Genomic DNA, 25,603 nt, shown 5'->3' with positions numbered 1-25,603 from the left:
GTAGTTAGTTGTGTTGGATGGAATAGCATTTTTTATATGCATTATGATTACACCCAGTGAAGGTTTATTAAATGTTATTGCTAGTTTTATACATATCAACAAAATAAAGATGAAAAAAAAAGATGTCGCCGTAGAAACACTTTGCACTCATCTGTCTGGGAATTTCAAGTTTAGCAGACCTCAAAACATAAAACATTTTTAGCTTGAGTCAAAACAAGTATGACCTAAAAAGAATGTCAATGGAAACAGGACTGAGCAACAGTGGAAGTAAAAAAAGCACCTGATAAGGTCTCGAGACAGTGATAATAGTGATAACAGCTCTGCAGTAAGAGTAGACAGTGTCTGAGGCTCAGACATCAGAGAGGAGGGAAGTGCAGGAGGATACATGCAGCTCCACTGGAGAGTAAATCTCCCTACAACATCAAACATCAAGCTGACACCACTACGAGGAGGTTGTTGAAAGTCATTCAGAGAGCCTTACAGAGAAGGGTTTTTTTGGTCTATCATGACTGAGGAGACTCAATCAGTCTTCCAGACAGTAATCAGAGTATCACACACAAAAACTGACAAAACCTCCACACAACTACAACATGGTACACTCACTTTAACTGCAGTGTCTATCACCTCACCATGGGAAGTAAAAGTACAAAATGAAATACAAAAGAAATAGTTAAAAGAACAGCATTTAAAATATGATTAAAAGAAAAAAACAGAAGAAAACTTCAGCTGCCTTCTAAATTCATGTTTTTAATCACTTACCCCATTTTGCTCTGATAAAATGTGGCATATTATTAAAAGCAAACAATATGATTGGTTGCATATAAGTGCAGAATTCATTCATTAAACCTTATTCTTTCAATACAAGACATTATTGATCACGTTGGCTTTTAAAACAGATTCTCAGCACTTCTCTAACTCTACAACTTTGGCAGGTGAGTCAGAACGTTAAATTTGAACATTGACTACATGGACACTAATATTCGCGCCATTGAAGGTATTCTGAATAAGACATTATTTTGATTATTGTGTTTACATGAGTTGCTAAAAAATATTAAATTCTTATTCCCATGTTCATGTTAGAGTGTAGACCGATTATGACTCACATCATTACTGGTGTTATTCAGTCAGTTTTAAGACCCCACCCTGAAATTGTTTAAGGTATGATGCTACCATATACCGTTTTGGGTGTTTTCTTTCTAAGCGGCAACTGCTTTTAATTTTTCCATCTTGTTTCCACCCAGGTCAAATTGTATCAAGCAGTTGGTAACTGCTGTATGTCAATGTTGCAAAATGCTGTGGAGAATTTAAAATGGTATAATGCGATCAAGATATATACATGTCTACAATGTTACTAAAGTCATAATATTCCACAACCTTATTCAATTAAGGTTAAGTTAATCAGAACTTAACTTTAACCTTAATCTGTTTAAATGCGTCTTATTCTATTGGTTTAATTGGGTATCCATGTAAACTCATTGAGAGAGGTCAAGAGTAGCACTGTCAGAAGATGTAAATAAAGCTGCTTCCAAGCAGGTGTCTTGACTGAATGGATTACTTTTCTCCTACTCTGAGGCTCGCTCATTAAAATACTGTTGTTCTATTGATGTGGAAAGCTAGCAGAAATAGACCATGACCTCCATTATGTAATGATCCATACATTCTTACTGAAAGCTGGGTTTGAATATCAGTGTTTCTGACTGAATGATCTGCAGATGCAGTAGAGGGGATGACGTGGGGGTTTGATTTGTAAAACCCCTGTAGCTGATGAAGACTTGCAGCTGTTTCAAACTGGATCCTGCCGTTAGACCAGTGACTTGGTCAAATAAGACTTTATTTGCTGACCTACTGAACTGTGTACTGTTGTACAAGAAACACACTCAGGATTGATAAGCTATAAACTAAAACAAGGAACCCCCAACACACAAACACATAGACAACACCATCTGTCGCTATAGCTTACCCCCTGGTGTGAATGCATGAATGTGGGTATGCATGCGTGTCTTGCTGAGTTAACAGTTCAAGGCAAAGCTATGGGAAGCAAAAAGCCCTTCAAATGAAGGGTTGGGAACATGACTATATCACTGGTGAAGCAGTTTTTACTCCTTCAAAATAGTTCATCGTTTATCTATAGTTTATCTCAATCAGCTATCAGCCTGCTCAATCATAGATTAATTTTACTTCAGCCTCCATCTATAATAAAATAATGTAATGAAACTGACACCGTGTTGAGCTACGTAAAAAAGCAATTCACCACTCTTCACAGTTTCTTTCATCACAGACAACTCACAACCAACTCAATTATTTTTAAGAGTGTCAATGCTTATGAATTAGTTCTCAGCTATTGCATTTATAGTTTTTCTTTGAATTAATTCTGGGTCATTTAAGTATAAACACACACCACAAATATTATTTGCAGGCAAGGATGCTTAGCAGCACAACACAAGGGAGAGAAGAGCTGTTCAAAAAAAGAGTTTTTTTCTGCTCCGCACAAATACGAGTGAAGTAGTTCTCCAAGTACTTGAAGGAAAAGCTGATAGCTACAGTCAACAGCTTCTTCATCCTGCACAATATTACATGAGCTTCTTGAGTTGAACAGGAAAACAATGTGTGGGGACGCATAACTAATGGTATACAGCACTTCATCATGCACTGTTATTGTGTAATGCAAGAAAACAATTGCCCATTGAGAGCTGTGAAAGTAATTAAAACATACTTGTGAGCCTCAGGGGCTTTATGTGTGAGGAAGAGGAAGCATGACAATACCACTCCAGACAAAACAAAGCATCAGCAACGCCAGATTTAAAATCTCACTACAACATCGTACAGGAAGTATACTCTCCCAAAAAATGTGCAGCGTTCGCTAAAAGCTGGGCTGATACTACAGCAGTTTTAACATCCTGGCTGAAATTGGGTTGCACTCTAGGAGAATCTCACTGGGAGGAAGAAGATGGTGAAAAAAATGGTGTAATAATGCTTTGCAGTGTTATAAAACAAAGCAGAAGAAATTAGTTTGGATGAAATAATGGTTGGGGAGATGTGGTCAACACAACACGTCTATTCTTCAGCAAGAGGAGAGATTACAATTTTCCGTTTAATATATGTCAACAAGACACCTGGTATAGGTGGTTGCCATTTCAGCAGCTTGACCCGTGGTCTCTCTGGTTCCAATTGGAAAGTACTGATGTAATCGTCCTGACTCTACATCCTAAATATTAAACATGTTTGATAATTTTGCTGAGCGGCCCTGATGAGGTTTAAGAAAGGCTCTTTAACCCTCAAACTACCAGACGATCTGGGCTGAACATCAACACCAACCGAGGTTCCTGAATTCCTGCAGTCTGAGCAAACTTTAGGTGATTTTTAATTGACAAATTTCCATGTTCGATTAAAATTAACATGTAGAGACAAAAAATAAAAACACAGATTAGACAATTAAGTTCATGCAGCAACATGTTACGTGATAGACCTATTATTTCCTCAAAGAGGATTCGATTTCCTCCTTACGGTGTCAGGTGAAACTGAGTATAAAGCAGGACTGAGGTGTAAACTGAAGGTCTGATGTTTACAGTGGGATTATCTCAGCGTAGTTCTTGTTTATTTATGCAGTGCAACAATGAAAAGCAGCAACTTGCTTCTTCTGAGGAGGCGAAAAACAAAACCTTCTTTGTCCAACGGCACATGCAGGTGCAAGTTCTGGCAAACGTTCAGTAGCAGTAGGAACATACATGTATGTATATTAATGCTATTAAACATTCCTCTGCCTTCCCCATATGCACATAGACTCTGCCTCTAGCTGCAACACTTTCATTGCCAGATGATGTCATCTTTAGGAGTTCTACAACCTGTTAAGGTGGTAAGCTTTGTGTCCACATTCTCTATAGGCCTGCATCCAAGGACAACCATAGGAACCAAACTCAGGAATGTCACCATGCTGTGCTCTTGCTATCAACAGGGGTATTGATATCTATATGTTAGCACGACTGTAGCACAGCCAATCTAAGAACAGTGGAATGAGACTCAATAGCATGTGGAAGATAAGGTCACCAGAGCTTTGTTCGAGCTGCAGCTGAAAGAGAAAACCTGCAGCCGGATTAGCTGTTAGCTGGTGAGTGTGGCAGGTACACATTCATTTAGACTAAACTTCAGTATGTTCAGCGCCTGCCTGCCTGCCCGCCCGGTGAAGTCAGTGATTCCACTGAGGATGAAGGTAAGCCTCATGTATGAATTGTTATTATGAAAAGTACAAAACATTGTAGAGACTGATAATGCTAGCTTTCATTGTACCTTCAAAATACATTGTAAAAACTAGGCAGGAAATACAGACAAACAAAGTGACATAAATTAGTATTTTTCATCACCTGCATGTCTCCACATCTAATTTCTACATGAAATGCTAATGTGCATGTATTTCCTCTCTACAACACAAGATGTGTCAGGACATCAGTGTGTAAGTCACCGGAATGATCCAGATTCATAACCCGACACCATCCATTAATAACTAAATACATGTGGTAGGTAGGGCTGGGCGATATGGAAAAAAATCTTATCACAATCATTTTTTCATATCAGTCTATATCACGATAAAAATCATAATAGGGGCGCTGCACTGAGGTGCATTACTCTGTGCAGGTCAACAAGTGACTCTGCTCCTCTGATGTTTTCTAATCACTCACACGTAGAACTGATCTTTATAAAAACCTGCTGAATTCATATTTATGTTCATGGATAAACGGGGCATCGCTTCTTCTGCAACAATGAAGTTAAAACACTGCTGTCATAATCTGCTGGAAGAACCTCTGTGTGTGTGTGTGTGTGCGTGTGTGTGTGTGTGTGTGTGTGTGTGTGTGTGTGTGTGTGCTATGGGGTGCCAAATGTAAAAATTCATTGATATGATATATTCGCTGATATACTTCAAATATTTAGCTCACTTTCTTCACATTTAGGACAGAAATTTGTGTCATATATAAGTTGAATGTTAAATTTCGTATCTATATGTAAATGTTTACTATGAATGTTGAATATATGCGACTGTTATATCTAAATGTAAATGGTAAATGCAAATGTCTCGTCAAAGGTAAAGCTAAATATTTACGAATTATGCAAATAGCCCACAAACCTTGAACTGTCCTCAGGGCACACAACCACACTACAGACCGTGAATTGGTTGTGGAAAGACAGCAGCATGGCTGGCTCTCTTCATTTAGAAGATACAGAAAGAGCGGTTATGGCAGGCTGGCACATGCACACATGGACATCAAAGGGAGCTTGAGCTCACTAAATGAATATTATATTCCTGTTTGCGCACAGCTTCCCTGTCAAACCAGTATACTGATTGAATAACAAAATCTAAACATCAGGTGGAGAGATTATACTAGTCCCTCCATGTCTCCTGCACATTGCTGAGCACTAGAGCTGTGGACGTTTCTTAGATGCATTGCGACTCGGACCTGGGCTCTGAATAATTATAACCACCGCTGCTCCAGGATCAGGACAGATGCTCATAATTGTCTGCTCGTCCTGTATGTGTCAGGGTCTCTGTCGGAGTCTGCTTCCTCCTCACTCCCACTCTGACTTGCGCTCACTTTACACTTTAACAATAAACACCATCACTGATCACAAGTTATTAGGACACGTTAAAGTACTGATGTTTAGTCTGTGTTTCTTTGATTTACTCAGAGTTCATGAGACACATGCTTAAACCTGCTACACAACACGAGACGTAATGTGACGCGCACAGACAGGACATCTAAGGAGTCATGATTCGACACCATCGATAAATAACTAAATACATGTGGTCAGTTTGTGTGAAGAGGGACAGAGACGAGCACACACACGCACACTTCTGTAGACAGAAGTTCTTCCCGCAGATTATGACACAACGCTGTGTTTCAACTTAATTGTTGCAGAATAAATGCCGCCACGTTTATCCAGTAACATAAATATTAATTCAGGAGGTTTTTTTATAGAGATCAGTTCCTCTGTGAGTGATTAGAAAACATCAGAGAAGCAGAGTCATTTGTTGACCTGCACAGAGTAATGCACCTCGGTGCAGTGGCGCTGATATGAGTTATATTGTGATATACAGTATATATCGATAGTGACTTATATGAAAAAAACTATTAGATAAGATTCATTTCCATATCGCCCAGCCCTAATTGAAAACCTTATTTTGTAAATTACAGCACACTTGTAATAACAGTAACCGTCTAAAATACTTTTTTAAAGCACAAATCATGAGACTAGTGAAGATGCACACCTCTAGTAGTCACAGTGATAAAAAAAAATGAATCATGTATAAAATTATTTGATGAATCCAGATGCATCGATAATTGTTTTATAGTTGAATCGTAACCCTCTGAATTGGAATCGAATGGAATCGTGAGGAGCCTAAAGATTCCCAGGCCAACAATTGTATCCACAACATGTAAAATACGATGTGGAAATAACTTAAACTGCAGACAGCTGACAGAGAGTGAGTAAAGCACCAAGTCTCTCTCTGTGTGTGTGTGTGTGTGTGTGTGTGTGTGTGTGTGTGTGTGTGTGTGTGTGTGTGTGTGTGTGTGTGTGTGTGTGTGTGTGTCACTGGGAGCAGAAGCAGAGCTCAATCTTATCTTGTGTTTAACAGTACACACACACTTAAAAAGGGCTGTACCACCTTGTACCAGACTAAGGGATTCAGAGCGAAAATGAGGGCGAGGGGGGATGTAGGAACTTAAAATCATGTTTGTCAGTTATGATGTACTGAATTATTTAACATGAACAGACATGAGATATTTCAACAATCTGTCATCGAATATCTAAAAGATTTGATCGATTTAAACTAGGAACGTTTTCAAATATGAAGAAATGCTTCAATAGGCAGTAGTAGAAACATATTTATGAAATAGTAAGACAGATTTGTAAAGAATATTTGTTGACAACACCCTTTAGAAAAATCAGGGTAGTGGTACATGTCTGCGTTAATCTGACTGCATGACCTTTAGTAAGGATGTTTAAAATATAGGTGTGTAACTTTACACAGAAATCTTGTTTCGGTACATACCTCGGTTTTAAGGTCACAGTTTGCTACATTTCCGGTACAGTGGAAACAAGGAAAAGAAAAACATTAAACTGATTTGTTGGGGGGGAGGGAGGGTGTTCAAAATAAATGTCACATTGTTTGCAGAAAGGGTGACAATGCTGGCACTTACAATGTTTCCCACTGTGGAGAACACTCTCACGCCAAGGACAGAGGTTTACAGAGGGCTGGTATGACTTGCTGGCTGAAATGTGGACAAGAGGGAACATCGTAACGGGGCTCATTTACTTTCAGCGTGTATTTGAAGCCTGGGTTTTGAACCGCAGAGAGCGGTTGCATATCTGCTACTATAAAAACCCCTATGGTGGTTGTTAATGCTTTGACACGGTCTGAATTATTTGCAAGCGGGTGCTTGGATGCCATGGGGACCTGGGTTTGCACTGAACTCTCTTTTTCCTTGTCCCACTAATGTCAGTCGCCATGACCACGAGCCTACGGCACATCCGGTCCTTTGCTAAAGTTTTCCCTCGGAATTTGAGACCCGTATGCACACAAATAAGTTTGGCACGTGGACTCGCTGCATTCGTTCGGTTCTCATACATACCGAACTGAAAGGCCTGTACTGAAACTTTTCGGTTCAGTTACACTCCTATTAAAATAACAATGCAAATAATGTTTATGTTTGCTTTAGCATTTAGCTTCTACTATAAACTCTACTGAAAGTCAGGCTAACACCAAAAATAAGGATAAGTGGGTTATTTAAAGGCAACTAAAGCCGCTAAAATAAAGCAGTTGACTCTTTTCCCCATTGCCAGTATAGGAGGAGTTTGCCTTTCTGTTTTTTCCTGCTGCATCATGTTCGACATCACTGACGCATCTTAAACTGAGGTGCTCTCTTGCCTCGTTGTCTTTCCAAATTAGCCCATTAACCCAAGTGTCTTGTTTCCATCACTGCCAGTCAGAGCCGGAGCTGACAAAAACCTAGGTCTACTGCAGAGTCATTTGACCCGGAAGTATCCACTCCCAATGCAGATACAAGCCAGGTGCGATTATAAGTTAGTGGGTTATTTGACCAATAGCCAACCAGCCCCTTGTTTCAGTTGGCTGCGACAGGTTCCACTGATTGATAACATTAGACTGCTTAGCAAACGTTCAAACAGCACACTAGAATTAAGCCTGTTAATTAGCCATGGCCAGAGAGGAATTCTCATCAGATCCAAGATGGAAGAGACCCTGATTTGGTGACACATGTTGATTGGCAGCTCAATGGGTCTCAATCAGGTCAGAGTGAAAATGAGAGTGAGCGAGTGAGTGAAAGAGCATTCCAGAGAACAGAGGACTTCTGTATTTTGTCCGTCCTCACCTCTCTGCTTCACTAGCCCACTCTGTGTGTACGTGTGTGTCCGTAAAATCAGCATTGACCTCTTAACCATAGCGATGTGACCTAATACCTGCTTGTAGAGCCTATCTGAAGGTCAGCCCAGAGTTTCAAAGGATCAGAATGATCACACATGGTCCTGTGCTGTAAACTATAAAGTAGTGGACCAATGAACAACGTGCACCTGTAGTTAAGTGGCTGGACGGATAACACAACCTACAACTGAAGGGAATATACCTTGTGAGTTAGATATGAAGGATTTTGGTGACTGCACACTTCTTGAACGGCTCTGGTTCCAGAGGTAAATTCCCCAGTCGTTTTCGCCATTAATGTTTCAGAGTTTTAAGTCTGGAACCAAGCGGACTAGCTAAGAAATGAATCGTGACAGAAAAACATTTGATTCGGACCAAAGAAAATCGGAAAACAATAAAAAAATAATATGTTTATATTTTTTTAAGAGTGAAGGAACTATGCATCCCATAAACCATTGCAAATAATCCCTTCCCAACAACCTCCAGCATGCTTCTTCTTGTTGTTAATGTAAAGTTGCAATACATTGTGGTTTCTGTCTTTAATGCATGTATATAGCGTTTCAAATAGTGTATAGTACAATGACCTAGCGTAGTAACGCTGAACGATCCGATCGTAGCTGTTGTGGTAAACATTTCCATGGTAACAGCAAGCTCCACCAATGAGAGATGTTGCTATTACACCTGATGATTGTAGGCAATTTAATACTTCCCCTTGACATTGTGAATTCCTTTTTTCTTTTTTTTAAATGCAGTTGATATCACTTTGACTGCAGGACTTGGAATACCTGTGGAAGTGAGCTGTACCAAAAATAAGCAGCTCCTGTTAGTGCAGTATCTTTGGAAATGCTGCAGCTCATTGCAGGGTGAAGGTAGGGAAGGTTGTGGTTTTAAACTTTTCTTTCGAAAACACTTGACAAACGGCAAAACATTCTACAAATTTGAGGGAGATAAATTGTCTTATAACTCCTCAATGTGCTTCCACACGTTATAAGCATTATATTGATATGTAATGGATTTGTGCTGTAGTGCTATTGATAAAATATATTAATTAATCATATTGTTTTATTGCCTAGCCATACTCTAAATGGTTTTTTTTTTGCAAAGGCAAAAAAAGGTATGCCTCCTTGTGCCATATAGTTGCAGACTCTCTTACTCTGTTGTTTACAACTAGGTTTTGTTCGGCAGTGTTCCTGCTGCTACAAGGGATGTCTTGTCAATTTCTTATAGCAAGTCACTGTAGATCCAATCCGCCCTGAAGAAGTGGCACTGCTCAGAGGTTGTATTATAACATCTTGTCTTGTAAATGCAAAGATGGCAGAAGCTCATGCAAGCTAAACCATTACAACCACCACCCACTCCTGGCAAGAAACCACCTTTAAACTTATTAAAAAAACGTATCCCCCTTCTTTGAATTATGCATAAGATCAAATGTGCAAAGCAACCAATTCTGGATGCAACAAATGAGAGTTGTATTTCAAAGCTATTTTGCACTGTTCCACTGCCAAGTTTGTTTTCAATGGTTGTGCTTGTCTGAGTCTAACTAGTCATTAAGTGTCTGTTCCAATGAATCATCTACAACACAAAAGAATCAGCGATGATGACGATGTGACAGATAAACTGCCAAAGCAGCACAGTGGTATCATTGAACCTGTGCTGACAGCCCCAGGCAAACAGCATGACACTGCAAAGAGAGAATCATTCACTACCATTGGGTGATTTCCGTTGCCAGTGTCATTGAGGACTACACCTTGTCACTGATAACAGTCTTCAGGTAAAGTGTTTCACTTGCTATGCTGTCTTTACACCTCTGTGTCTGTATTTCTTCAAACTTCAAACTCCTTGTTTGCCTCCTAACCAAAATATTGGAAATGTTTGTATCTAAGAAACTGAACACGTCTGAACCACTGGGATGATTTAAAACTGTCACCATCTGTGTCAAACTCTAGCAGTGTTGCAAGATATTGAACTCATAAAATGCAGAACAAGGTGAGGATAAGAAATCCCATGGAAACTACAAAGAATTAAAGCAGGAACATCATGCAAAGTAAACTTACTTTGGCCCCTCATGCTGGTTTCAATAGTATCTGTGCAATGTGATGTTGGCACAACCCAACACATACCGTTCTCTGATAGAGATAAGGAGGCTACATGTGGAAAATATGGCAGTCACTTGTTCCTTTACTTTGACTGTAGGTGCACAGCAGCGACTCCACACGTCCTTGATTAACCAGAGGCGACTTTGTAACACTTTGTGTTGCATTTAAAAAGTCGTACCTTTACATTTTGCCTGTGCTATGATAGCAGCCTACAACATCAGCCAACGCAACTGGAGGTAAACACAAACCTCGGACAACAAAGCACAAACTAAACACACTCTTCCATTATTAACAATTGCCCGACGTCACGTCACGTATCGCTGATACTATCTCTGAAAGTTATTTAGTCTCTCTTCGTGTTTGGCAGCTTGCGGGAGAGCTACGTGCCAGGTGAGGAAGGCTCGCTGGGAGAAATGAGTGTTGTGTTGAGCCACTTCCACCATCAAACTCCCCCACAAGTAGCTGGACATGGAGCGAATTACTTTAACCACCAGTAAAGACAAACTGCCTCTGGTTAGTATAAACCGTTGACATTAAGTTAGGGAGTGCCACCCCCCCCCACACACACACACACAGAGAGACGACTACACTTATTCAAGAAGCGTGGGTTCGTTGTACTGAATGTTATCGGGCTAGCGTTAGCAGCTAACTAGCTAGCTGGCTGCTTCCTGCGGCACCTGTTGATAACAAAGCCACTTCAGAGCAGCAGCGAGAACCCGGGGACACTCACTGTGTTTCGGAGCCGTCCACCTCCTCCCTGCGCTGATGGATCCAACCGGGAGCTCGTGGATACGGTTTCGTTTTTGTAGTCCAACCGCTGGAAACTCCGGTTTTGTTCTGGAAAGTGTGTGACAGGCTGACTGCTGGTGCGTCGGAGCAGCGGAGCAGGGCTCTTCCTGCCGCTCCTCCTCTCAAACTGTCACCTCCGACTCCAGACAGGGGGGAGGAGACTGCATACCACACTCACATAAAACAACGACGCTGATTGGATGCAGCGATCCTCCGAGCCAATCGAATCCGCTGCTACATCCGTGGAATGTAGCGCGTGAACGTTGCATGGTGGAGTGATTATTATTATTGATAGATTAGTATTAAAAGAAGCCAAATTAACTTCAGACAAAGACAGAACCCATGAAAAATCATCTGAAATGCGTAGATTGATTAATAAGTCCCATAATGTATCTCCTATGCTTGATATAATCAGGTGTATCCCAAACGTTAATGCCAATCCCAATTTAAAACGCAATTTTCATTAGTTCAAAACAATGAATAGATGCACTTTACTAAAGGTCTGTGTAGCAGTAGAAGCTTTGGTGTTGTTTTTGAATACATGTTTTTTACTTTGGTAAACTTTATCACCTTTATTAAAACTAGTAAACTAGTTAAAAAAAGTGAACTTAGTTATATCTTTAGAAAAACCAACCTCAGGCTCTTACTAAAAATCAACACACAAGTGTCACCACCAATGACAGCCTTGTATTTACTGAACCTTTATGTATTGTGGTGCCTTATGTAATAAGTAGTTCACACAAATGCCCTTGAGGTATTGTGCATTCTATGTAGTGCCGTTGTGGCTATACTACTACTATGACTAATAATAATAATAATAGTATTATTATTTTGATGTAAATTAGCTGCAAACAAACTCTGGTGCACTTGCTTGTAATTGTATCTTTGCCCTGTAAAATAAACAATAGACTTTAGAACTGACAATGACTTTACTTTACAAATTACTCAAATTAGTCTTTGTCTCACCATGAACATTATATTGTTTAATCCCATGCTTGTTTAAAGGTTCAGCATGTAGAATTTAGTTTTAAAGGTGCTATATAAAGATGTTATGTTGTGAACATCACTTTCACAGATTTTTCTTCCGAATTGTTCAATTTCACAGACAAACTGGATTTGAGAAATAATATCCACTTGTTGAAACAAATATAGTACAGAATAATCAGGATTATTTTTATTAATTCATCTTCAGTTTCAATAATATTACAGAAAAAACATCCTCTTTATCATATCTATACAGTAGTAGTAGAATGCTGTGTCATTGCTTCATTACAAGTGCTGGTCATAGTTTATAGTATGTGCAGTGTGACACTGAGTTCAGTCCAGTGTTACGAATCACTCAGTACAAAGGCAGTTTAACAAGAACCTGCTTCTTCTTACTCAAATGAATCTATCTGGGATTGATTGGTCCTCCTTGGGCAGGTGCCAGGACAAGCTCTGATGCTGCGTTCATGTCACTATGGGTTTCCTTTAAATATGAGCTTCCAGATGTGCAATATAATAAATGTGTTTTCATTCAGTTTATTTTTTATAATTTTTTTATTTGGATGTGGACTTTTCAGTGAATTTATGTCTACCTTTCACCCTGTTTTTCCAATTTGTATTACATGACATGAACCCAGCACGAGCCATTGGCAGATGTACGGTGCATTTGAGGTAACTGGAAAGTTTCTGACATCTGAGCCAGAGAAGTGAATGAGAAGACTGTGTTGGTATCCGAGCCTGGGCTCTGAAAACTCATCTTACGCACCAGTAGTCACATCAAGATCTTTCATAAATGTAGTTTTTAGTCAGATCAGAAGACGTCCAGACGCTGCACCCTGGTCTCAGGCCTGGAATCAATCCTGCCCAAAGAGAAAGACACCCCCCCCCCCTTTAATGGGCATGCAAGTGTGTGGGAAGGATAAGTGGAGGATGAGGAGAGGAAGAAAATGAGTGGAGAGGTGGAGAAAGACTGCGTCAGCCTATAGAGAGAGGGTCAAAGGTCAGAAACACTGACTAGTGTGGTATTCAGGTCAAAAATATTTTGTAGACACAAGGTTCTTATCTGGAAAGAACATTAACTTCAAATGTCTTAACTATGATCATCAGGAGGAAAAACTCCAATTATGTCATGTGGGTGTTGTAAAGTACCATTACATTTAAATACTCGCCACAGCTTTGTACGAGCGTTTCCACTATGACCTGAATGCAGCATCAGACCTTTGACCATGAGGGGTTGTTTAGCACTGATCAATCTGACAGGAAGAATCAGAGGAAGTAGAGGGGAGAAGGTTTGGGGCATTAGTGAATGTTTGGAACTCACACACTGCATATGATGCATTTGAATGATCCTTGTTAACTGGTAAACAATTTAAGGTTGGTCTTTAATCAGCAGGACACTGTAGGTCTACTTGCTTGTTAAATAAACTAGTCATGGGCTGAATCTCACAGAAGGTTTTCTAGATGTCTCAGTGTTGCTCAGACTACAGTACAGTACATCGAGAGAGAAGCGGTCACATGTTGTAGTTTGATTTACAGCCTTGAACTGCACCGACTTCGACAAGCACCTTAACACCATTGTGGTAGAAATACACTAGTTGTACAGTTTACGAGCACCTGAATGTGACATCCTGCTTTCAAGCGATGTCACGTCAGAGTTTCTCTGAGTTTGAAACATGTCTTGTCACTTGGACTTCTGTTGTCCACGTTCGTGTGGTTTGTAGGTAAAAACTTGAAAAAAGATGGAGGCTCCTGATTAGCCAAAACACAAAGCAAAGCCAGTCTCTGAGATAAGCTGTTGACTAAGTATAGTAATCTTTGGCTGCTGACAGAAAGATAATATTCCATATTATTTTCACTAAATCCCATGAAAAGACCAAAACCAACAATAATATTTGTATTCCTATGTGACACAATAAAAACCTACACACACACACACACACTTGCTTCCACACACTGCTCTACTGTCAGAGATACTCAATCTAGCACCAAATGATGAGTCTGCTGCTGAAAGCGACCCACAGTAAATGTCCCATTTACTTATGTAGGAACTAATATTCCCAGCTGTTCATGGGTAAAGTTGGAGCAATACATTTTAAACGAGTAGTGACAGTGGTAGGTGGATTCTGTAACATTTGGACAGAGCGTGGCCAGCTGCCAAACCACACACATTCACTTCTAGTTTTCATTAAGTCTTGTCAGAGTATTGTAGTTTAATATTTAACAGAGAGACACGAGGTGTCAATCTTCTCATCTAACTCTCTGAACAAAAGGGAATTTAAGTTTTTCCGTCAGTAGGAATCAGTTGTTGATTCTGAAAGACAGTACAGAGTGAAAGAATGTCACTAACATAATGTTGGTTTTAGTCACTGGTGGGATGAAACAAAGTCCATTTAAATTGTTACTCTACTTGAGTACATTTTTCATGAATCTGTTCTTCACTTAAGTAGATTCATTTTCCAGTACGATTCACATTTACTCTACTACAAATATCAACAAATCTGTACTTTGTACTCCACTACATTTTAACAATGCACTGTGTTACATGATCACATTGTTTTTATAATTTTAAAGTAATCAACAACTACAAGAGAATCTATCCCCTGATCCGATCACAGTTGGCATGTAACATTAGACCCGTCTCCTGCTGCAGAATCAGTCACTAATGAAGAAACACAACAGAGACTCAGACATAAAGATGTGGTAGACTGTTGCATTAGGTAACATGCTACACTCAGCTATACTTAGACTTTTGATACTTAAAGTATATTTAAAAGCAAGTATTTTTAATAAAGTAGAAACGATAATGTGTAAATTTTTGTCTATTTATTTGTACTTTTACTTCAGTAAAACATTTGAGTGCTTCCATCACCACTGGTTTTAGTCTTTTCATGAGATTTCATGACCATTAGAAAAATATAGAATAAAGTCAGCCATATCTTTTTTATAGTTTTAAAAATGAAGAAAAAATGGCAAAGTATAGACATTTTGTAGTTGTAAACCTTATGGAAATCAAACACCACTTGAATGCAGGGTCTGCGTTGTGTAATATAGCATCGGGATTTTGTTCAGATTTGATGTCGGAGCAGAGGGTTCTGGTGTGGTGAGTGAGGATGGAAGTCCAGCCTCACTCTGCCTTAAAGCTGAGCCACTTACAAGAGTTGCATGGCTTTCACTGAGAGTCACAATGGGATTCAGGGTCTCAGTATGGTCTCAAAGTGTTATCATACTGTATCTGGACAAAACAAATACAAAGGATCCTTGTATTATTTTTTCCTCTTTTGGCAACAAATGTTTTTTTTCTTTTTCTGTACTGGCACAAACTATTTCAGCAGCTTTGATCAGAAGATGTCCTTATAAGCCTTTAGATCAATATTCATGTTAGGGTCAGTGTGTTGTAGGAGGAGATGTAGTAATACTGCAGGGTAGGGATCTTCTATATCTTGATAGAGGGCGCCAGAGCAGAGGCAGGAGTAGAAGAAGAAGAAGAAGAAGAAGAAGAAGAAGAAGAAGAAGAAGAAGAAGAAGAAGAGGAGGAAGAGGAGAAGAGGAGGAAGAGGAAGAAGAAGAAGAAGAAGATAAGAAGAAGAAGAAGAAGAGGAGGAGGAAGAGGAGGAAGAAGAGGAAGAAGAGGAGAAGAAGAGGAAGAAGAAGAAGAAGAAGAAATGAAGGAAGGAAGGGGAAGTTTACGTCTCTATATCTACCAGGGAAACTCACAAAGCAAATGAACAGGAAAGAAGAGGGAATGGTTACTACTAAGATGATAATATTCAATCAATAATAATAAATAGAATATTAATTAAGAATATTAATAATCATTATCATCAGGATAGTAATAATAATATTACAGAATAAATCTCATATTTTATATATTTCTTTTCACTTTTTTTTTCTTCATTGAAATACAGTGATCTCCTCAGAGCAGACCAATGAGGATTCAGCCCGCGCTGGCTCCAATTGGCTGTTGCATATGACATCACAGCTAATGGCGACCAGGTAGACATGCATCGCTTCCTGCCCCCGCCCATATCCTGTCCAGACAGGAAGTCCTGGCACTGCCATGGTAATCGGTAGCGAGTGACATTGAAGTCTGGGGATAAAAGCAGTTTGTTGGATAGTTAGTGGGAGTGTTTTTCCTGCCTTTGTGACAAAGTGAAACACGTGGACAGGGGAATAAAACAGACGAGAGAGTGATGTACCTGCATCATAGTCGTCCGATCACCATGACGTCAACGACCTCTCCCTTATGTAGCTCCACATACTGCTCTGTTTTAGGAGGCAACATCAGCAGGCCGTTGGCGCTACGCATTGACATGAGCCTACTGGATACCTGGTTACCTGGAGAGAGCCACAGCGATCATGCATGTCTGAGTAAGTTGTGTGTGTAAGCCTCCAGGATATGCATATAATAATAATAATAATAATTCATATTATCATTATTATATACTTTTTATATGGCACTTTTCAATAAACAGGTTTACAAAGTGCTTTAAAGACAAAAAAAATTAAAATGCATAAACAAGTTAAAGCAAAAGACAAAGGATAAAACACACAAATAATTAAAAGCAATTTTATAAAAGTGTGTTTTAAAAGAGGACACTGGTGGTCTGATTAACAAAGGAAGGTTGTTCCACAGTTGTGGAGCTCTAACAGTAAAATCCCTACCACCCTGTCTCTAGTTTGGCTCTGGGTATGGAGAGCCACACCTGGTTAGCAGATCAAAGAGTCAGAGCAGGGTATAAGGGATGAGGAGGTCTGCAAGGTAGGGCGGTGCGAGGCCATTCAGTGATTTAAAAACTTGCAAATTAATTCTGAGAACCATGCGTAAGAATTGCAAAGGCGAGAATGGGTGTGATGGGATCGTATTGTCGTGTTCATGTAAGAACCCCTAGCTGCTGTGTTTTGGGTTGAAGGTGAATAAGGGCATGAAAGGAATGATTTGATCTGGGCAGTACTGATTTGACTGATATCTGATTTGGTGATATAGCTCAAATGTGTATGGAACTTTGGAAACACAATTCTTGCCTCATGGGTTTGCAATGAAGACCACGTCTAAAATGTGTGTGTATATCCGTGTGTGTGTGTGTACCTGTGCTCTGTGCCCAGGGCAGTGGCTCCTGGTGATGCCAGGTGAGAATACAGCGGTGATACTCTGGTCTGGGATCCAGCTTAACATCACAGGAAAGCTGAAATACACACACACAAACACAAGGTTATGGGCATGTTACATATCTGTCCAACTTCACTGCTTCTAACTTTTAGGAATAGGATTCAGGAATACCATTTTCATACCTGTATGCTACATATAACAAAATATTTTAACCATACGATACATGAAATGTTAATTGCTAAACTTTAGAGACTCTAGGGGGTGAATTGTGTTTCCTTTGCACAAAGCCTGGGTAGCTGTTTCACAGTTTCCTGCCTTTATGGAAAGCTAAGTGGCACTAAGCTGACTGAGCTACTTGTTCCGGTCACATGTACATGCCCATGGCTCCCTTCATATTAAAATGAGGGTCTGTGTCGGTCTTGCATTCCAGGTATGCATACCTGATCCCTCGTTCTATTCCAGTAGGTGAATTTACTTTATTGTACCTGTAGCATGTGCAGTTTAAGTGTTCAGTCAGCGTGGTCACAAATTTGGGAATGCATGCCTACATAAGCATATGGGTCTGTGTGTACCCAAGCAAACGTGAGTGGATAACAAACTGTGCATCACAAGGAGCACAGCGGACCCCAGTGGACTGGCGGATGCGGACACTATGAATTCTCCTTAACAACCTCCCCAAATATTGCAACATTTTGTGTGAGTGGGCCTGGACACAGTATCTTAGAATATGGATTTATTTATTTTTTAAACGCTCCCTTCCAAACGTCTCTATAATTTCTTCCACAAAAATGTTGATTTGAGCCATTTTATAAAACTTATTAACAGATATCTGGCATCTGTGGGAAAACAAATTACAGTATTTACATTACTGTTAAAAGAGTTGTTGGGTTCTAAGACACATTTCTCACACAGTGGATCGAAAGTCAGTTCCCGCCATGTACTATATGTCGTTGTCATATTATGATCAACCATCGAGAAGGTGTCTCCACCCTTAATGTAATAATATATAAATTTGAGATTATGGATTAGTGTGTGTGTGTGTGTGTGTGTGTGTGTGTGTGTGTGTGTGTGTGTGTGTGTGTGTGTGTGTGTGTGTGTGTGTGTGTGTGTGTGTGTGTGTGTGTGTGTGTGTGTGTGTGTGTGTGTGTGTGTGTGTGTGTGTGTGTGTGTCTCTTACCCTAGCTTTAATGATAGTAGGTCTAGGATCCAGAATGCCTTGCATCTTCCTCAGAGCAGGAATCACAAACAGGTTACAAGTCACCACTGCAGACACTGGGTTACCTTTAAGACAACATAACAACACAACACTGGGTTACTGAGGAGGAAAGCATGGGCACTACCAACAACTGAGATATAAAGTTAGGAGATATTTACAACAATCTACACGAGTGCAGATATACAGTGTACAGTGCCGGGTGAATAAATGTCTAATTAGTGTCTGCATTGTCTCCCTTTGCATTGAACATATTGGTGTTGTACTGCACATGCCTGATATAACACAGACATATCCCTGGTGAATAAATTATTTTTGATGCCAGTCATAACCAGCACTGGAGACTTTGTACGAAGGCAAAGAAACTCACTGTCAGCAAGTTTGGGAGTAACTCCCAATGCAAGAGCAATACAAGGTTGATTGAGCCACTCAAGCAGATGTCAGACAGGAACTCTGGAGGATGTCTGGAGCATTGAGTCTGGACATTGGGCTGGAGCTTTAACGTGAGGGGCAGTGCAGCAGGAAGAGGCAGGATGTAACGTATTAATTCCGCTGCGGATATCATGTGCTTTGGTTTACAGCACATCGAAACCGGTGTTGGCCTTCATCACCAAAAACTCTCTAGACATCTTTGTCGGTGTCCTATACATGAGTTGCTCCTCTTTTTCTTCCTTAGATATTTTTACATTTGTCGCATGTTAGAGATGTCATTAACACCCCAACTCGCTTGCAATTAATCCTGAAGAGAATCTCCTTCTGTGTTCTCAAATCGGTTCCACCGGACTCTCTGCAAACTTCTTTACTTGGGGGCCAGACAGAGAAAGTCCGGAGGCTCTCACTTGGACATTACAGCCCCAGCGGAAATAGTCTAGAGTTCAGTGCGTATCTGAAAGCAGCTTTATTGTGTTGAAGCAGGCTCCAGATAATAACAGGATTACGAACCAAGGTGCAAATGAGGATATGGAACTATTGTCAGTGCTTTAATTTAATTTTTTTCTTCCAACTCCTCATGTAGTATTTTCTTAACATTTTATGAAAACAAATGTTGAGGTCTCCCAACTTTTGCTGTTTCTCACAGCATTACCAAATATGTATCTTATTCTAGTAATTATTCTGGTAGTTCCTCTAGAACAAGACACATAATACTTTAAAAGATTTAGCTGTGCCTCAGCTTTACCAGGTTAAGGACAAAGAAAAGTAGGTGCTGGTCCAGGCAGTGTCCTATTCAGAAGAGAGGACGACTCCTATAAACCCATAATCATGGCTCTCTAAAGAGTCATGTACACGTTTCTATGGGTCTATGCAGACAAGGGCATTATGGGTTACCATAGTTCAAAGAGGATTTGCAAGACTTAACGACACAAATCCTCAATATGAACAAAAACAACTTGTGGACCAGTATGACTGTATAACTGATGGTCAGGTCATGATGCTATTCGACAGAACACAGCACTGAGGACAAGTGGCTGGTTAAGCAAGAATATGCATGAATATCCAATAATTTCCCAGGTTACAGTGAGTATGGGTATCAATATATTTACATTCATCATGTTTTCAATCAGCTGGTGGTCACCTGAGGTTCAAAGTTTGTACTTTGGGCTTGGGCAAAGATGATACCCAAAGGACATTTAGGGTTTTCACAGCATTGCCCATAAGGAGAGTGCAATATACTTATATTTACGTCGTATCGAGAGCAATTTACTAATGCTGCTTTAAAAGTAATTCTATCTTTAACTATTTATATTAATTTATTTCTCTCTGTATTGTGAGCTAAATGCAACAAAATTCAGTTTAAAGTGCACTTGTCTGTATAACTTTGAATGACAATTAAGGTCTTTTGAAGTTTTGAAGTTGAGGTTCTGTCAATGATGACGATATGAGGTGATATCTGTTGCTCTGCTGTTACTAAGAAACACTTTGGTAAGTGATGTGTTTGTCAGTATCTGATGTTACCTGTTCTCGTAACGAAACGATTTATTGAATTAATTCATTGACTAAATATTTGACGAGAGCCAGCAAAAAACCCACTGAGACGAACTATGAAAATATGCAGGCAACAGAATGACATTTTAGCAAGAGTCATCAGGAGATAACATATCGTCCCCGGCACCCACAAAACCTGAAACAGCAGATGATTTGGTGCTCTAACAGTTAGATGTAGCTGTAAAATTTTCCTCAGTGATTAAGAGTATCCAATTGTTTCTTAAAACAGGTGAATCTCTTCATACACATACCCTGTAAACATAATGTGTGGGATCTTTCTGTTGCTTACTGGTGAAAAGCTCTAATGTGAGAGCCTACTCACGTTTGATTTGGTGATTTGGAATAGATGTGTTAGCTAATGATAGCATGCAACCACCTTCAACCAGCCACTTAAGAGATTAAACATGCTGAGTTAGCAGGTCTGTTCAGATGGAGAATGAATTGCTTCAAGAAGAGAAGAGTATAAGTTCAGAAAGATGAAACCTGAAGTTAGACTTTCTATTACACAAACAGTTTGACCTTTGCCACTTTGAACAATAACGTATAACTCAATAAGACCATGAGTCCTTCCTCTGGCGAAATTTGAAAGACTTGTGGCATCACATCACTTTAGCCAATGAACTTTAAGCTACAACTGTCACCAGTTTGTGTGTGTTTGCTACTAAGTGCTTCTGACTTTGAGCTGCAGTTGCTTTTATGTTGAAGGTTACTTCTTAACTTCAGTTACTTGTCACATAAACTCCTGATTCATGAATTGGGATTATGACTGAGCCAACACATACAGTTGGTCACATGTACTAAATTGAACATGGCTTCATATGAATAACGACAGTGTGTGAGGAGCCAAAACAGTTCTGATCAAACAGGGTCTAGGTGATTGGACAATAATGAGATACACACTTACTGACAACACTGACACAACACACAAAAGCAGTAACATCAGATATAAATACGGCACCTGGCAGAGCAAAGATGAGTTTCCGAGCTCCATCAATGTCAGCTGTGGCAAAAGTAGTAGGAAGACTGAAAAACAGAAACACGCAGATGGTCATTTTACTTTTACTAGCTGTGATCATATCAGACCATACCTGTATATAAAAAATGGACGTAGCTTCCGGCTCCAAAAGAAGAAGCCTATGCGGAAGTGCTTAAAAGTGTAATACTGCAGAGATCCAGCAGGGGCTGGGTCAAACTGGCTCCAAGAAATCTCTGGCTCCTTAGACTGCCATTGAAAAAACTTTCTCCCATGAAATACTCTGTCAAAAAAAAGTCCCACCTGTGATTATGGTCTCATTCGCTAAATACTCTCCTTCTTAACAGAGATTTGGTAGTACATCTGAAAATTATATATCGTAATTAATTAGATATTAGAGCTTAAAAAGCTGTAGATTTGGGGGCGTGTCTGTTTGATTGACACACTCTCGGATGATTGACAGGCAGCAGCTGGGACGGGTCAGACTAGAGAGAGATTCATCGTGTTCACTCACTTCTCTGACATTTACTTCTATTCTGTCGTTATCAGTTGCTGAAGAGGGTTTTTACACCGATGCTTTTACTGTTTGTACAGTTTGCTTTATTAGGGCCCGAGCATTCACAGTGTGATTAAGGCCTGTTCTTCAGTAACAACAGACACGGAGGAGCTGATGTCTCCGGTTTGTTCGGTGAAGAAACTCTTGTTTTCTTAATGTTTTACAGTCTTTATCTTCACATTTTCACTATGCTCCAAAAACATTACTGTGTGTTTCTATGTGTTCTGACTGGAGAAGAGGAAACTGCTAGCATGCTAGTCACTGTCCCAGTGAATGTGAATTATGATGTTAACCAAGCTAGCTAGTTAGCTGATAGCTTTGCAATGCTGGGCCTACCAGTTCCCTCAGGGCTGCTAACCTGTGTTAACCAGGTGTTAAAGTTACGCCCTTTTAATTTAACCAAGGTTAACATGACAACGTTTGTTTTGTTTCTGCCACATGTGACTCAGTTTAAATGATGTGAGCTGCTTTAATGTGAGTTATTAAAAGTCCAAGAGGATGTCGTGATAGTTCAGTTTACAGCATAAATGTTATGAACAAAGAGGTTAGTATTGTTTCTCACCAGGAGTCAATAGGAAAAAAAAAATCCCGTTTCCTCCATTTTTAATGTTTAACCCCATCCCCCGTCTTACCCTGGCTTCATAAAGACTCGACCAAAGTGGATCTGAGCATGTAGATCAATATCCAGCACCTGCTTTAGGTAGTCCTGACAGACAAACGTGAAAAACAACAACATTATAAAACTGAACTGAGTCAACAGAAATGAAAAGCAATGATGACAAATCATTGGTAAAACCTAATAAGCTGTAGTTGTTGCTGTAATTTTACTGGTTCCAAAGGTTAATGTATTAGTGAACAATACAATGTTATTTTTTTTACTTCATAGTGACATGATGATGATCAAACTATTTTTTTGATCCATATGAGTTTTAGGTCATGTCTACAGTCCTTTAGGACCGAATTGTCTGACTTCTTTATGTCGTCTTCATGACATCACATATCATATGGTTGGTAATACGTTTTTGATCAACATAAGCTTTATATTGACTCTGTTATTTTCGGAAAATGTTGATTTTTCTGACCATTATTTTGTTGACCTTGACCTTTAACCTTTAAACTCCAAAAGTTAAGCAACTGGTGATACTGTATGTTGGCATACAGTGCAACAGAAAACGCAAAGCTGAATCAGGCACATATAAATACCGTGCATAGGGATTGTCATCTTCCTCATTACATTTCATCTCCTCAACATGGAATTCTTTATTTATTTAGAAGAGGTGGATTATAAGGTTGAGGTACCTTCTCTCCCATGGACACGCCTCCTGAGGTGATGATGACGTCGGCACGACTGATTCCCTCATGGAGAGCTGACAGCAGATCATCAGGGCTGCAGGACACATCAAACCCAGTTTACTAATCCTGAAGAAGCCACTGAGCTGTAAAATGTCTCATGTGGCTGTTGAGAAGCTTTTGTGATGTCTGAGAAAATAACCACACTACAACTACAACTGCTGACAAACAAGAGATGAGGCATTTCAAAGAGCCTTTACCACACAAGGAGATTCAAAAAGGTGTCAGTCAAGTGGCATTATGGGAAGTGCAGGATTATGTTTTTTTTCCTGATCTTTATTGAACTGTAGTCTTTCAGTTTGAGAGCAGGATTTATTTATTTAACGTTCAGATTTTGTAAACACTCAAATATACCCTGTTTGTGCTTAGATTTGCTTTGCTTGTGCGCTTGCACTCAGATATTTAAGCACTAATGGTTGGGGGAATTTCGCCACCCAAAAATCCAAGCACTTAAGAAAAAAATCTGAGAGTAGATGTTACATGCGTGCACAAAAGCAGCATGAGTCCCAGGAAATCTGTCCAAGCAATATCAACATCTGAGAACAAGCGCACAATTTGAGCACAAGTAGGGCCTATTTGAGTGCAAAAGCAGGGTTTGAGTGAAAGCATAAAAAAATCTGAATGCAAAATAAATAAATCAAACTGAAAGATCACACTCTGTAAAGAGTCCCTCTTTTTCTGCCATGGAAAGGACTAAAAGTCAGGATATGTGCCTTTGCTGCTTCAGTTTTGACCCTTGTTTTTTAGATTTATTTGAAAATTAAGGTCCAATCCCATTTCACCTCTTCCCCTCCATTTTGCACGTTCATGCGTAGGTGATAATCCCATATTTTGACATATTTTTATGTTGCATCCCCCCCCTCATTGAAGATACACAATGCACTTGATTTAACTAGTGTATAGCAGCGATGCTACTGAACTGAACTGCTCCTCTAATAACAAAGCATCCTGGCAGGGTTGCATACAGACCCCTGTTAGCAAACTGAAGCTGTGAGCTTTTGATTTATACGTGAAATAATGCAGAGCATCCAAGCTTTTCAATTTCAAATGTCATTGACTCACCTGCATTAGCATAGATTTATATGGATATAATAGGTTTGTCACTTTAGTAACTGCAAACATTAGCATTGGTTTATTTAAGATCTTAACAATGTTATTACAATGACATCCCCGGCAAAACTTCTTGTCGCGTCTGTTTACATCGACGACTACTGATGATGTAACAGCTTCTTGAAGTGCTGTCCCAATTCGTAGGGGAAGATTTCAACCACTACCCCTATTAGCTCCGTTTCAAGGGGCAAAATAACCCTCGAAGACAAGGGGTAGGGGTAGGGAGAAGGGGGGAATGGGATTGGGCCTAAGTCTCTTGTTTTCTTCATCAAGCTTTATGAAAGTAGAATATTAAATCAAAGAAGAAGTATTTTAACTGTATCAATTTGAAGTTAATATAATAAGACTGGTCAAGTAGAATTACCACCAAGTAGAACTATTTGTCTCAACCAACCAGTCAAGGTGCAGGAATAGCGGTAAGAAGTTAGAGTGTTAAATTATGGCCAGAGGAACATTATGATGTCACAGTAAAGTGGCTTTGACCTTTGGCCAACAAATCTAATCAGGGCATCTTTGAATCTAGGTGAAGAATTTGAAGAAATTTCTTCAGGGCATTAATGAATGTTTAAGAGACTGGGAAGAATGGATGGACAAACCATCTCCAGCACAGAGTTATAATCAGTATGATCCAATGGTTCAAAAATAAATAACAGTTGTTGGGCAAAATATTTCAGCACAAAACTGTAAATGATTGGATACTATTGTGAGCTACATGTCCTGAATCTGAGATGTTCTTTGTCAAAATAAACGTTCATACTTGTCTCCAACGATGCCCAGGTTGATGGTGGGGTAGCCATGCTCCTGAATGGTGGCCAGAAGAGTGGAGCGGTTAGAGTCTCTGATCTTCCCTGGGTGGAGGTCATCCTCTGGATTCAACAGCTGCACACACACACACACACACACACACACACACACACACACACACACACACACACACACACACACACACACACACACACACACACACACACACACACACACACACACACACACACACACACACAGAGAGAGAGA

The 25,603-nt window shown here is 39.7% G+C and overlaps 2 protein-coding genes across 6 annotated transcripts in view; both read right to left on the bottom strand.

Moving 5' to 3' along the window:
* The window catches only part of pals1a (protein associated with LIN7 1, MAGUK p55 family member a), a 36,233-nt gene extending 24,759 nt beyond the window's left edge, over window positions 1-11,474 (bottom strand). The window contains exon 1 of the mRNA XM_035168271.2: window positions 11,255-11,474. The gene's annotated coding sequence lies outside the window, so the exon portion shown is untranslated. The remainder of the gene's footprint in view (window positions 1-11,254) is intronic.
* A 988-nt stretch (window positions 11,475-12,462) lies between these two features.
* gphna (gephyrin a) overlaps window positions 12,463-25,603 on the bottom strand; it is a 29,312-nt gene continuing 16,171 nt past the window's right edge. For 4 of the 5 annotated variants that reach the window (XM_035168267.2, XM_035168268.2, XM_047341800.1 and 1 more), the window contains 9 exons: window positions 25,347-25,468; window positions 23,429-23,516; window positions 22,762-22,835; window positions 21,559-21,623; window positions 18,582-18,685; window positions 17,384-17,480; window positions 16,494-16,632; window positions 16,178-16,384; window positions 12,463-13,157 (listed from right to left, as the gene is read on the bottom strand). In XM_035168267.2, the coding sequence (XP_035024158.1) occupies window positions 16,499-16,632; window positions 17,384-17,480; window positions 18,582-18,685; window positions 21,559-21,623; window positions 22,762-22,835; window positions 23,429-23,516; window positions 25,347-25,468 (684 nt within the window). In that variant the 3' untranslated portion in view covers window positions 12,463-13,157; window positions 16,178-16,384; window positions 16,494-16,498. The remainder of the gene's footprint in view (window positions 13,158-16,177; window positions 16,385-16,493; window positions 16,633-17,383; window positions 17,481-18,581; window positions 18,686-21,558; window positions 21,624-22,761; window positions 22,836-23,428; window positions 23,517-25,346; window positions 25,469-25,603) is intronic. The other variant, XM_047341799.1, reaches the window with a different exon arrangement.

Source organism: Hippoglossus stenolepis, chromosome 10 (genome assembly GCF_022539355.2).
Source record: "Hippoglossus stenolepis isolate QCI-W04-F060 chromosome 10, HSTE1.2, whole genome shotgun sequence".
In the NCBI taxonomy this organism is placed as follows: Eukaryota; Metazoa; Chordata; class Actinopteri; order Pleuronectiformes; family Pleuronectidae; genus Hippoglossus; species Hippoglossus stenolepis.
This window is presented reverse-complemented; position numbering and strand designations above follow the sequence as displayed.